Source organism: Abramis brama, assembly GCF_963993115.1.
Source record: "Abramis brama genome assembly, chromosome: 18".
NCBI lineage: Eukaryota > Metazoa > Chordata > Actinopteri > Cypriniformes > Leuciscidae > Abramis > Abramis brama.
Genome location: NC_139980.1, coordinates 33,863,165 through 33,878,985, shown reverse-complemented (window position 1 = coordinate 33,878,985; position 15,821 = coordinate 33,863,165). Strand labels below are relative to the sequence as shown.

At 35.9% G+C, this 15,821-nt stretch overlaps 1 protein-coding gene across 1 annotated transcript in view; it reads right to left on the bottom strand.

The window, feature by feature from the left end:
• Positions 1-15,821, bottom strand: part of dusp10 (dual specificity phosphatase 10) — a gene marked incomplete at its 3' end in the record, with an annotated part of 18,679 nt that continues 2,858 nt past the window's right edge. Inside the window, exons 2-4 of the mRNA XM_084091024.1 lie at positions 15,409-15,821; positions 2,369-2,737; positions 1-266 (exon numbers count right to left, since the gene is read on the bottom strand). The exon at positions 15,409-15,821 is cut by the window's right edge and continues 337 nt beyond it. Coding sequence (XP_083947150.1) covers positions 1-266; positions 2,369-2,737; positions 15,409-15,821 — 1,048 coding nt within the window. The remainder of the gene's footprint in view (positions 267-2,368; positions 2,738-15,408) is intronic.

Sequence of the window (15,821 nt, the reverse complement as noted above, 5' to 3'; positions counted from 1 at the left end):
CTATACGACGGTCTCGACACCGGTGAGTTTGGGCGTGAGTATACGTGGAGTAACGCCGTTATTCAGGTCTTCTTCAAACTCTAAAAGCTGACCCATGAAGTTGAGGTTTGGCGAGATGATGGGCCGCCGGGATTTGACGAACTTGTAGGCGTCAGTCATGGTCATCCAGGTGTGTTTCATCAGGTAAGCGATGACGATGGTGGCTGATCGAGACACACCGGCCTGGCAGTGAATGAGGAGTCCTCGACCGGCCTGACGAGCCTCTTCTGTGGACAGAAAACACACCAGAATGAGCTTGAGCAGAAATCAAGACGTTAGACATGCTGGAGCTGTTGTGTTGAACCGTAATCTCCATCTTTTAGGAAAATGGCAGAAATATTTCAGTTACTAAACCATTTGTCAAGTCACTAATGCCTCTGCTCTCTAAAGTCTCCCTTTTACTTGTGTGTGTATATATATATATATATATATATATATATATATATATATATATATGTATATATATATGTATATTAGGGGTGTAACGGTACACAAAAATCACGGTTCGGTACGTACCTCGGTTTTAAAGTCACGGTTCGGTTTATTTTCGGTACAGTAAGGGAAAGAAATGCAAACATTAAACTGCAGGTTGTTTATTACTATAATTTTTTTTTACAAGTTGTTTACACTTTTTTAAACACTTTTTAATAAAATAGATATAAAATAAAAAAAGAATAAGAAATAAAATACTGCTGCAAAGTTCTCCACTAAATAAAATACTCTCAGTCTCAAACCAATATCACATAATAAAATATAATGAAAAATATAAATAAATAACTATGATTACAGTGCAGGAACAGAAAATAGCCCTATATTAAAATAATATTAAACAAATATATTAATGTATTATTATTTTTCAATAATCAATCAACATAATCAATTTAAGATTTTTTTTCCACTTTTTTAATAATTATCAAAATAAAATATAGTCCAAAGCTATTATTACCAGAGCATGTGATCAGAGCAGGTCATTTTACCATTGTTGCCAGCATGACTATACCAGCTGCTCAGCAAACAGAAGTCTAGTTACTACTGAGAAATGTCACCTTATTTGAGCGGACTTTGCTTTTCCAGTGCGTGATCGGTACATGATTGAAGTGTTTGGGCCGTTAACGACAGAGCAGAACGCAAAGCGCAAACAGGGACTCGAACATTGAGCAGAGAGCGCAGCGGGTCGTCGACACACACACCACGGAACGGAGAGTGCGGCGGCGCACACGAAGCGGAAAAGCTTTTTTTCGCCCTGCAGTCTATTTCATTGGTTTAGGTTACAGTGACGACGGGTAAAACACTGGTAAAACCAGAGAATGTCTAATAGGAAAAAACATTAGAATCAGCTGCAGGGCGGGATTTGCGCTGAACGCGGAGACTTCCGCCACTTAATATGTTCGTGTGGAAACACGAAAATGTACCTATGTTCCGCACACAAAATATTGCATTCAGTCATTCGGTACACACGTGCACCGAACCGAAAGCCCTGTACCGAAACGGTTCGGTACGAATACACGTACCGTTACAGCCCTAATGTATATGTATATATATATATATATATATATATATATATATATATATATGTATATAGGTGTACATATTAGTTTGTGAAACAAGGAAAACTTTTACATTTTTATTCTAATTTATTTAGTTAATATAATTTAATTATTAATTGTATATAATGTGTTGTGTATATATATATATATATATATATATATTTAATTATACATAAATTGTAACTATTATTTTTATAATTAATTAAATATAATAATTATTAATTATAAATGTATTATATTTTAATTATATTATTTATAATATGTATAATTATACGTAAGCTGTATGTTTAATGGTTTATTATAATTATATTATTTATTATTAATTATATATATATAGTAATATTTAATTAGAACTTATGTATATATAAATTGCACAGATATATATAAAATAAAATAAAAATATAGTTAGATAAATTGTAAATTATAATGATTATAATGCTTTTAAAATATAACTTTAAAAATAATAATATATATATACATACATATATACATATATATATATATATATAAATTCAAATTTTAAATTTGAAAGTATATTATGTATAATAATTGTGCATAATTTGTGATTTAAATGCTATATATATATTGAGGGTTTTATATATTATTATATGTGTGTCTGTGTGTGTATATATATATATATATATATATATATTAAGCCTTGATTTTGTTTGAGTAAAGTTTAATTCCTCTTTCTCCTGTTGACTTTGGGGCTGAAATATGAGCCGAACATGTTCTCGTCAGGTTTCATGAGATCCCCCCGCTCTTCTCTTTAATCATCATACCTATGAACTCGAAAGCCTCCTCGAAGTACTGGCGCAGGTTCTGCTTGTTGCTGTCGGTGGCGGGGAAGCGCTTGTAGTTGAAGAGGCCGAGCTCGTAGTGGTAGAGCGGCAGGTGTGTGGTGACGTTCAGGATGAACCCGATGTCCAAGCGCTGCATCTGCTCCAGGTCTTGAGCGTCACGCTCGTTGCCCAGGTAAAGGAAGGGCAGGATGCCCGTCAGCTCTGCGTTCTCGATGTCAGGTGTGGAGGGCAGGGAATGAGGTAGCGCCCCCGACAGGCCCATCGCGGTACTGCCGTCCGGTCCTTCCTCCAGGTGAAGTGAGTGTTCACACAGATCATCGTGGTTCTGCCGGAACCCGGAAAGGCCTCCTATAAGAGACCAATGCAAAAACATTCATTACTTTATAGATGCAGTCTGTAAGAGTGACAGCTAGTGGTCGAAACTCAACGCTCACACGGGTTGCCAGTTTAAGGACACGCAACAGAAACCAGCGCAATTGACAATGAAAGCCGAGGAGACTTACTGTAAGTTAATGAGTTGATTTATCCGCATTTCTCGTTCATAGATATTTTTAGATGGATATCGAGGCTTTTTAGGTTGTGTGGAATCTGCAATCACTGACCCAGTTTGTTTGCTCGTTTCCATGGCTGCGATACGCTGTGCTAACTGGCATCCCGGGGTGTCGAAATACTATTGGCTGAACTGGCAGTGGGCGGAGTCACACAGACCAAAACAAAAACCGACTGACAACACAGAACGTGTAAAATAATAAGTAAAATAACTGGCTGTAGAAGTGTTTTTCAGAGAAACGAGTATGTGAACTTAGCTTGTTTCCTAAATATCTGCAAACATATGGTATTTTTATGCTTTAGTAGAGTAAAAAAGTTACATACTGCACCTTTAAAGGGGTGGATGATTATGATTTCACTTTCTTAACTTTAGTTAGCGTGTAATGTTGCTGTTTGAGTGTAAAAAACAAGAAAAGTTACAACGTTCAAAGTTCAAAGCAAAGGGAGATATTTTATTGTACAGAAATCGTTGTTTAAGGACTACAACAAACGGCTGGTAGAGACTACAGGACATTCCTCCCGGGTTAGTGACATCACAAACCCTAAAATTTACATAAACTCCGCCCTCAGGAAATCGTTTTATAGATTATCATGACAGAATATGCTAATCAATGACTAGAAGATAACTACACATAAGCTTCATAAATTCATCAACTAACCATTCAGAAATGTCCTGTTGCTTCTACATGTTGTCACTTCTTCTTGAGTCTCTCCATCATTGCCGACTCCAGTTTGAACATAAAAGGCTAAAAGTTTCAGATTTTATCAGTGTGAGTCTGTGTGAGGTAATCGGAGCTGCTAACACACACACACACACGCGCACGCACACACACACACGCACACACACACACACACACACACACACACACACACACACACACGCTCTTGTAGCTCCTTATTTTACATCTTGTGAAAAGGGCATTATTAGACCCCTTTAATTTATTTGGGTTCACAATAACAGAAAATACAAACATCACTGCGCAACTATAGTTGATATATCAAAATTAAATCTCCTTGCAGAAGCATGACACTTTAATTCGCTTATTATAGTGTTTAAATGAACATTTCTGTCCTCATTTATTTTAATGTACAGTAGCAACCATCTATAAAAGTCTAGGCAGTTGTGTGCTCATTTTTCTCATCATAAGAGATGTGTCCTGTTTTTGAGGTCAGGTGACACACACACACACACACACACATACACACACACACACTAAAAAATTTGCATACAATTTGCATTTCAGGTTGAATAAATTCCAGATCTTGTGACAGATCTGTCTTATTTGCATGAATGAATAATAGTATCTCCTGAGACCAGTCAGCGTATCACATGTTATATTAGGTCATAAATTCACATTTAAGAAACATGGATAAAAATATGACAGAAATTGCGCATATATATATATATATATATATATATATATACAGCATATTATATCAAGTATTATAAATGATTATTGTTATTATTATAAGTATATAATATCACATAATATAATATCTCTATTTCCATTTTATAATATAATCTCTATAATTTACATCTAAGCATTTAGCAGACACTTTTATACAATGCGATAATTATTTAAAACATTATTAATTCTAATTAATATTATATAATTATAATTACATTATATACTTAATATTATATTATTTAATTATGATATTATTAAATATAAATTATAATATTGCTATACATAAAAAAATACAACATTACATATTATTATTAGACATTTCAGATAATAATTTGTATATAATAATTATGTCTTTTATAACAATCTAATTTAATCTCCATTTCCATTTTATAATGCTTAATAATGAGTTAAAAAATATGAATCATAATATTACTATATACTATAGAATACAACATTATATATCATTATATTAGGTATTATTTATTATTATTATATAAGTATATAATATAATATCTCTATTTCCATTTTATAATATAAATTTCTATAATTTGCATTTACAATTAAAGCATTTACCAGACGCTTTTACCCAAAGCGATAATTAATTAAAACTTATAAATTGTAATTTATATTATATAATTATAATTACATTGTATAATTAATATTATAGTATTTAATTATAATATTATTAAATATAAATTATGATGTTGCTATACAATATAAAACACAACAATAAATATTAAGTATAATAAATTATAATTATTAAAATGATAATTTATGATATATTATAATCTCCATTTTCCAAGTTATGTTTATAAGCTTTCGTACTGGCTGGAAACCCCTGAGCTCTCAGCAAACAACAGCTGTAACGCATGACAAAGAACAAACATCAGCAAACAAGCAAACACACTTCTAATAAATGTTTAACCTGTCATACTGGACATCTGCGCTTCCTCCGCTAACGTACATCAGATGAATAAAGGGTGTGAAGTTATAGTCTGTTAAATTTCAGTTAGTCAAATGTGAAACCTGTCGCACCTGTTAACCTGCCTCTCATTCATCATCATCATCATCATCATCATCCTCATCAACAGCAGACGTATCTGATTATCACTACACTGGGACTGAAGGGGGTTCCTGCGGTGACACAATCTCTCATTAACCACATGCAGGAAAGCACCTTCAACTCTTGTTCATTTTTAGAAACCCACTAATATCGTTTCTAAAAGAGCCAGACTGAAAAAGATCTCCCATCCAAGTTAAGACTCAAATCTTTCAAAACCTCTAAAAATTCTGCCTGGGAAAGGAAGTTTGCAAGTGATATTCCTCAACAGTTCCTCAATAATGTCAATGTCAATGCCACTTTTATTTTATTAAACAACACGTTAACCAATGTGCTTTACATCATCTCAGTTAAAAGACAGAATAATACAATAGTAAATACAATTATTAAAAATTATCATCAAAAAGAAGAATACACCATGGCAAACTAATGTGTCTTAAAGTGTATGTTAAAAACATGTACAGAGTCAGCGTCCCTTAACATGTAAGCTATTCCAATACTTAAGCTTTATCATTAGCTATAATGTAATGTAATACTTAAAGGACTTCATCACTGACAAAATAGGCTTTCCATTAAACCTGCCTATACAGTGGAAAGGTGAAAAAAAAATTATTCGGTGCTACCTGACTGAAGAAAACAAGGGAAAAAAAGTTGTTGTTTTCCCTTTTACTATACAGGTAAGAAAACTTCAACACCCATAATGCACTGGGCATGTTGCCGTCGTCCAAGGCCACGCCCACCAGTCTGCTATGGATACGCTTGACCAGAGTCGAACACTGCCTTGCTTTAGTAGGAAATAATTCTTAGCAAACTTTTAGTTATAATGGTTTCGACTTGCATTGTTCACAGTCGAGTAAACGTTTAGCGGGAGTGAGTTACTTTCAGTTTCAGTGAAGGATCCAGGGAGTTGTAGGCAGCGGATAAAGCCTGCGAAGAATCTGAGGCCTTGTTCACACCTGGTGTTAAGATGCGTTTCAGTCGATCGGTTCACAAGCAGACGAGGGAGACACATTTTAGTGTTTTAATCCGTCTTTTTTGTCCACTTTCAATCACTTCTGTCCTGGTCTATGGGCGAGTAAATGTATGGATTTTTTCAGATCTTTCGATCTAATGGAGGAAAAAAGCTTGGGCAATTTACATATGAACATGACTGGAGACGCCAGAAAAACACACGGAGAGCATCAGCTTTAGTTTCTGCTCTGACAGCCTCAAGACCAGCCGAACGCTGAGTGTGTGTGAGAGTCCGCACCAAGGCCTGAACCAAAGGTCATGTTTTGATACATTTCATACATTCGGTTAGTTTTGGTTTGGTTTCACATTGCAATTCTGCGAGCGCACTAAAGAACTTTACGTGACGCACTTGCGTCCTGTCGTCATCATCTCTGTGGGCTGCATCTGGACATTGATTGGCTTGTAAACGGACGTGCGTCTGACGTCAGCGTGTTGTCAGTTCGGCGGGAAACTTTGACTGAATGAATGAACAGACGCACATCATTCCCACTATACTGTTATTATTACGGCATTACTCCCTGCAGCTCCAGCTATACTCGAGGCGAGTTCACATTCGAAAAGAGCTAGTTGCGCGAACATTTCATCGTCGCCGGCAGGAAAGGAGGAGAAGAGCGAGCAATCCTGGAGGAACATCTGGAACTTCCTGTACATGTTCTGAAAGTCCGAACCATACAGAAAATGCGTTCACACTAGAAACAAACCAAACCTTTGTTCAGTTTGATCCGGACCGAGACTACCTCTTTTCGTCGGACCAAATTTGGTCTGTCTGGTCCGGACCGTGGTCCAGGGGAGGGTTCACACCTGTGATTTTGATTCGGATCAAACTGAAAAGTCCGAAAATCCGGACCAAACAAGGTAGGTGTGAAAGGGCCCAAAGACACCAGGAATGGAGAGAGAACATTGTGTTTGGTACGTTTTTCATCTTCAAACCAAACTTGAGTCTACAGCCGACAGAGTTTAAATCCCGTCTGGCTAGAGCTCTTCCCGTAATGTTCACGCATTAGTTCAGTAAGAGGAGAGAAGTCGGTCTTTTGTGGCTGTTTGAACACATTCGATCACAAGAGCGTTTACACTACGAAAGCAATCCGGTCTAATGTGTTTTCGTCTACCTCTGGAAGTTGTTGAAAGAGGTTAAAACCTGTACTCAGCCGATCCACGAAAACGCATCTTTGCCGTTCTGTCAGTTCTTCCCCATGCATAGAAATCTGTTGCCATAGAGGTCCATTTTCCCTATGATGCTGTTTAAAGAGTGATAAACATACCTTTACAATAAATGTTCTGTTAATAACCCTCTGTCGATCTGACTGTCTGTGGTTTGGGATTCGAGAGTTGAGTTTTCACAAAAGCCCCTGAGCTGTCAAAAGTTTTTTGCTGACAAGTTAATGTAAATTTCTCAGTCCAGTTAACACGGAGAACGAGTAAACATTGTTCATTTACATATACTGCCGACACTGTAACTATACAAAGCGGGCTGAAATTCTTCAAAGTTACACTTATTAAGTGTGTGACCTATTAAGCCCCTTTTTACAAGATGTAATATAAGGTGTCCCCAGAATGTTTCTGTGAAGTTTCAGCTCAAAATACCCCACAGATAATGTATTATATCATTATATAAATGCCCATTTTAGAGTGGAAGGAAAAACATGCTGTTTTTGTGCATGTCTCTTTAAATGCAAATGAGCTGCTGCTCCGCCCCCTTTGCAGAAGAGGGCGGAGCCTGTACAGCTCATGCCTCGGATACTCTGCCAAAAATGAACACATCTGTTTGGTTTTGATTATAATCTCCATCACGTTCACGCTCATGTGACACTGTAGTTCTTTATAATCATGAACGTTTATTATCTGCATGCGTTTTAAAGCTATATCAGTCTAAACTTCTGATATCTGGTTTTCTGAGCACACACACACAGAAAGCTGGATGTCAGACAGCGCTTCCCGTGAGCATTAGTTCTCTTTCACCTCTTATTCCGCTTAACCTGTCAAATACACACAAAGTTCACATAAACACAGCCGGTTATATCTGTGAACGTAAACAGCAGGGAAAGAAATCGCATGTGTATATTAGATGTGTATTAAAGCAGCATAATATAATATAATTATAATATAATATAATATAATATAATATAATATAATATAATATAATATAATATAACATTCATGCTGTTAAAATGAATCAAACAACAAAAGAAAAACAGAAAATCATTTAGCTGTTAAATGCTCTGGTGAGGAGATAAACATGGCGGACGGTGTACAGCTCACTGAGGGGCGGGGTTTATGCTAATAGGGCGGAGTCTGTCAGCAGTCATGGGCGGGGCCTGTGCAATGTGACATCACTGCTTATGATTTATGAGGCAAATAACACACGGGTGGAAGGGATTTTACCACAAAATGGTGGTTTTGTTCACACACTGCAGACATATATATGTTCAATATGAATTTTTCTTAATAGGTTTCCTTTAAGATGAGGGCTTTGTTCGAATGATTATCCTCAATGAGCAATAGTTATTAGAGCATGAAGCCACAGCACGCTCCACTAGAAAACACACACACACACTGCCAAATATCTGCATGGATACAGCATTGCATTACACAAGCAACATTTGGTTGCTCAGATGTTCTGAAAGTCTGTCATTCACAAACTGGGCAAACGCCACATGATGTGTTGAATGATTACAAACAGCAAAGTCGCGTTACACTGAGATCTTTTCTCTGTTTTTAAACCCTTCTGAAAGTTCAAGACCTAAAATGAAAATTCCCAAGATCCTCTTGATTGATGGAGGAATTATTAAATCTGTGGCGTTTCAGTCTCTCACACACACCGCTGTTATCTTCAAGCGTTCTGCAAGAGCCGTGATTTGCTCGATAACACGCACACAGCTAACGAGAATGAAAGAGGTGATTAGCATCGCATGTAACCTTCCCAGAGAGAGCAATCCCAGAATGCAGTGCGAGAAGCTCAGTGAAGCAATTCATTTGAGAGAAATTCAGTGCTTACATGTAAAAAGCATGCTGTCATAAACTAATTTACAGAATTATTCATATAAAATAATGTAATTAAATTAGGCATAATTACATCATACAATTTTATAAAATATAATCTTATTTATAATTAATTATAACATTATTAATTATGATATAATATTACTATATAATATAAAATACAATATTATATATAATTAAATTAGGTATTATAATAATAGCTTATAATTTTATAATATATATTCTCTCCATAATTATAACTTAATTCATTATAATATTACTATATAATATAAAATACAGCATTATATATAATTAAATTAGGTATTATAAACTATAATGAGTAGGATTACTTCTTAGAATTGTATAATATAACAATGTTAATTTCCATTTTATAATATATTATCTCCTTAATTATTAAGTTAATTAATTATACTATAATAGTACTATTATACTATAACTTCTTAATTAATTATATTAAATTACTACACTACTATATAATATAAAATACACAAACACACATATATTTATATAATAAATATAAAAATAAGGTATTATAATATCTTATAATTGTATTATATAATCTCCATAATTAATTATAACATTATTAATTATCATATTACTATATAATATAAAATACAACATTATATATTACTAAATTAGGTATTATAAATTATAATGCATAACATAACAAACATAACATTACATGACATAGCATAACAACATGACATAACAAATAACAACAAACATGACATGACACAACATATAACATGACACAACATAACACAACACAACACAACAGTTTGCATTTGGCAGACCCTTTTATCCAAACCCACTTACACTGCATTTTAGGTCATTTTGTTAGAGAATTAGAGCACTGTGTCAATAGCTTAGCGCTGTGTCTTAAGTTGAAGCCTTTGAAGAACGTTCCAAATAAGTCACTTTCAGGCTGTTGCCTTAGAAGTCGACAGAGTCCTAGTAGTGGTGTCAACAATAATCGATTCGGCGATGCATCGCAATGCGGGGCATGCACGATTCAGCATCGATGCGGCAAAGTGCCATAATCGATTATGTCACTGTTTTAGGGGTGTAACGGTACGAGTATTCGGATTAAACCGTTCGGTACAAAGGCACGCATTTTCAAACCGAACGGTTTTTTCAAATGTAAGCGCGCTCATAATGTAGACGCCGGCGCGACCACAACATCAAATGGCAAACGCAATGTAAGCGGAACGAAACTGAGCTACTCGTGACGGACTGTTTATCAGTTTGGGCCAAAGCAGCGCGAGCCGATATTATACTACACATCGCTAAGAGATCCAGTAAAGAAAGCATTTGAACTCGCCACTAAAGTAATAACATCGCTGCGAGATCTAGTGAGAAACATTCACATTTCTCCATTATTAACGGATCAAACAGCGCTGACGTGGAAACCAGGAAGAAACATTGTGCCATGAATGAACTATCCGGTGTCCACAGATCTGCAATATTCACCATGGATTTACTGTAGTAACACTAACTGCAACTTTGGAAGTTTGGCAGGAATAGTAGGCATAATGCTTTCAAGTAACGATATGTCGGATTTATTTCGACATTATGAATAACATTGCTGCCCTCAAATGTTAATCTGAACTAAAATAAACATTTGTTTATAAGCACAAAATATTACATTTATTTTTTTCCAAGGAGCTGTTTTGTTTTATATGCTCCTAAGAAGAGTCAATTATAGCTCCATCATTGCTCAAAGAAAAAAAATGTCATACTTTATGATGTTAGTTTTAATAAAAAAAGAATAAAAAAAAAAAAAAAATCAAGGAAATTTCTCTGGCATTTCTTTCTTTTTGCTGTATCGAAAACGTACCGAACCGTGACACAAGTGTAGCCTATCGTATTGAACCGAACCGTGAATTTTGTGAACCGTTACACCCCTACACTGTTTATTTTCTGGCCTTGAGTTGGACAATAAAGTTGAAATTTAATTTCAAATGGTTCTCAAGCAGAGAGAAGACATTTCTCATTCAAAGCACTGAAAGCAGTGATTTATGTTTTCTTTTTCAGGTTTGAAAATGCCATATCCAATACCCTGTACCATTAAATTTTATTTTATTTAATGACATTTATGTCAAAGATACAGGAGAGTGATAATACACACATAGCAGCCAATAAAATCTGTTGTTCAATATCTGACTGCTTGTATTGCCTCATGACTGATGAAAAATTTGCCTTGTTGTGTGCAGTAGAATTCTGATGCATCGCAATGCATCGTAGAATCGAATTGAATCGAATCGTTACCTGGTGAATCGTAATCGAATCGAATTGTGAGGGCAGTGCCAATGCACACCCCTAAGTCCTAGCTCTCTAGAGTCCTAATGTCTGCACACACACACACACACTGGCACATCGGCTCCGCTCCCAAACCTACGAGCTGCCCGTAGCAGCCGAGATAGAGCCCATTTGGAACACTACATATGCAATTAAAATGTTGTTTTATTTTAGTAAGCTAACTAATGCAATACTCAATCAAGTAAAAATAAGGATACAAACTGAATGAAAGCAAATATTTCTGTGTGACCTTTCAGCTAATCTATCAATTAATAAGGTTTTTAATTCTGGTTGAAGCACTCTTGTCCTTGTCTTATGTTTGCCGCATGTTTATTATGTCATGCTTTACTGCTTTGTATTTTTATCCTCGTGTTATTGACGTTTTTTAGTCATTTTGTTGTAAAGCGCATTGGTCAACTCTGGTTGTAGTGAATAGTGCTATATAAATAAAATTGCCATCTTGGATTTCGTCACGGATTGCCTTCTGGGATTATCTTATATGCAACAACAGATATCCACAATTTGGCCAAAACACGATAACTTATAAAAGCCCTAATGTTGCTCCCTACCTTAATATACCTTAAAATAATGCACTTATGATTCTCTATGCAGACAGCACTGGGTTTAGTAGCAGATCTATACGGTTTTCAATAAGACGTCAGAAGACAGACACGCTCTGCCACCGTCCCTTGACTCTCCACACCAGCCAAACAAGGAGAAACACGGCAACAGACTGAAGCGCTGCTAACAGAGATCACAGGAGCACATGGCCCTCGCAGCGAGAGATCAGGGACATGCAAATACTCAACACACAAGAGTAGATGTAACCCATCTACTGTACTGTCTGGCTTCTGTGTTGATGCAGAACATATGGTTGATGTATAGCAAACCATTTAGCGTTCTACATCAGCCTTATTAACGCAACATGAGAAATCAAATAGCAATAGCAACTTTATTTTTATTTATTACATGGTTTGGTTGAATTCTAATATAGAATGTGGTGTGTTATTTCTTGATAACAGATGCTGCGAAGTATAACACACCGTTGCCATGAAAAACACTCAGGATTCTAACCGTAGAGACGGAATGGACTATTTTCTTTAGCGGAAACAATACAAAACAATTTTTTTTTTTTTATCAATAAACTCCTTTTTAAGTCAATATTTTGTGTCAAATTATTGATTTATTTGGTAGGTAGCCATGTAATAAGCGGGATAATGTAGAGCGAGGCGGTTGTTATAGCGAATACAACCCCGAACCTCGCTCTACATTATCCCTTACATAGCACAATTAAACAACACAAGTTGACCAATGTGCTTTACAATGTCACAGAAAAAAGAAGAGAAAAAAAAGCATCACTTTGAGGATCATGTGACGCTGAAGACTGGAGTAAGGACGCATATTATACAATTAAGCAAAAGGCACAATGTCATTTAAAGGTCTCGTCTGCTCACCAAGGCTGCATTTATTTGATCAAAAATACAGTAAAAATTGTGAAATATTATTAAAATTTAAAATAACCGTTTTTATGTGAATGTATGTTAAACTGTAATTTATTCCTGTGATCAAAGCTGTATTTTCAGCATCATTACTCCAGTCTTCAGTGTCACATGATCCTTCAGAAATCATTCTAATATGATGATTTGATGCTCAAGAAACATTTATGATTATTATCAATGTTAAAAACAGCTTCATGTTTTTGTGGAAACTGTGATACATTTTTTTCCAGGTTTCTTTGATGAGTAGAAAGTTCAAAAGAACAGCATTTATGCAACTTTTGTAATATTATAAATGTCTTCCTGTTACTTTTGATGCATTCTTGCTGAATAAAAGTATCTCTCTCTCTCTCTCTCTTCTCAGTCTCTCTCTATCTTTATCTATCTATATCTATATATAAATATCCCCAAACGTTTGAATGGTAGTAGGAGACAAACAGTCAAGGCTAAACGGTGGCAAACATGCAACAAGAAAACCCGAGATTACGCTAAAAAATTTATAATGTAAAAATCCCATTTGATTATTCAAAAGCGTTGCTTCAAAAAATTCCAAGCAGAGGCATGTTTGACAGGGTGCCATCATCTCCGAGAGCACAGATTGATGTTTGAAGAGTAGATCATATGCCAGTGAAACAAAAAGTAGGCGTTAAATAACGAGTCATTCTAGAAGTGAAGAGTTAAGCTAGTTCTGGTTCTGCAAGACTCAAATGACTGTCTGTGAAAGTAAAAGGGCACCACAAACGCAGTTCTTGGATTCAACAAAACAATTCTTATGAACAGAATTCCTCTTTACTGCTATTTTCTAACTTACGAGAAAAGGAAATGTTTGGGGGAATAGTACAAAATGTTCTAATATATAGACAAATCTTAAGAAGAATTTGATTTCCTGAAAATAATTTACTTTAAAAACATCGTAAGTCACATCTTAAGGTTAGGATATCCTCCATTGTCTTCAGTTTTCTTCTTAAAAAAAAAAAGGAAAAAAAAGATGTATTTATTATGTAAAACTTTAAATATTTGAGAACAACTTTTTCATTTTCAAGAACTGCACTTAGGTTCTTTATTTTGGCATCGTAGGTTCCATGAAGAATTTTTTAAATCCATGGAATCTTTCCATTCCACAAAAGGTTCTTTAGAGTGAAAAAGTAAATTCTTAAGATTATTAAAATGTTCTTTTAAGAACTGCTCGGGAAAACCAAAAATGGTTCTAATGGCATCACCTTTATTTTTGAAAGTCATCTATCATTCTTATCCTAAACTTCTTTCTTAAAGGGGTAGTTCACCCAAAAATGAGTTGGTCCAAACCTGTGTGAGTGTCTTTCTTCTATTTTGATATTTTCTATTTCTATTATTTTTTGTATTTCTACTACGGAGATCAATGGGTCTGACAACTCTTTAGTTCTTGGTTCTTCAAAATATCTTCCTGTGTTCAGCAGAAGGAAGAAACTCATACAGGTTTGTGGTTGAGCAAATAATGACAGAATTTACATTTTTAGGTGAACTATCCCTTTAATGAGACTTTCAGATGTCGGAAGGAATAGCATTCGAATGATCAAATGACACTCTCAACAACAGCAACTTACCTTTAAAGGGACAGTTCACCCAAAAATGAAAATTCTGTCAGTAAAAATTGTACGCAAAAAACACCAAAAATAACGACTTTATTCAACTCTTCATTTTCTTCTGTGTTTCTCTGAGAGGGTTGACGTAGTGTAACAGCGCAGCGCTTCACTATTGGCTGACGCTGGTCATGCGTGTGATGCTGGCCAATAGTGAGCCTACGTTCTGAAGTACAACCCAGAAGTGCTACGCTTCTAGCTTAAATTAGTTATTTTTGTTGTTTTTTGCACACAAAAAGTATTCTCGTCGCTTGATAAACTTAAGGTTGAGCCACTGTAGTCACTTGGACTATTTTAAACATTGTCTTTACTAACTTTCTGGGCCGGCAAGTTTCAATAACAGAGAAGCCTATGGAGGAGTGAGACAGCTCTCAGATTTAATAAAAAATATCTTAATTTGTGTTCCAAAGATGAACGAAAGTCTTACGGGGTTGAACAACATGAGGGCGAGTAAATAATGACAGAATTTTCATTTTTAGGTGAACTAACCCTTTAAGAAGATTTTCAGATGTCGTAAGAAATAGCATTCGAATGATCAAAATGGTCCCCAACACTCTCAACAACATCAGCAACTAACCTTTAAGCACAACGGGGTCCTTCCCTTCCCTCCTGAGCGACTCCAGAACCACATGCAGGGCCTGCGAGGGCGTCAACCGGCCCGGATCCACCGTGCTTTCATCGTACACCACCAACTCTTTCGAAAAAATCCCTTTGAAGGAGTCCTTGCTGTGCCGGCAGGAGATGAGATCCAACACCGTGATCTTTCCCTGCTGGAGCCGTCGACGACTGATCTTATCCGAGCAGTTGATGTGCACGGCGCCTCGGATGTGGCTCTTGTTGAACTCCGTGAACGGTCGGCAGTCGATGATGACGGGAACCGGGCCGATCGGGTGTCCCAGCGGGCATTGCGTGAGCTTCTTGGCGAGTTCGTTAGGGTGGATGACCCGCATGCCTCCCCTAATCAAGCTTGAGGTGAGACTCGGTGCGCTC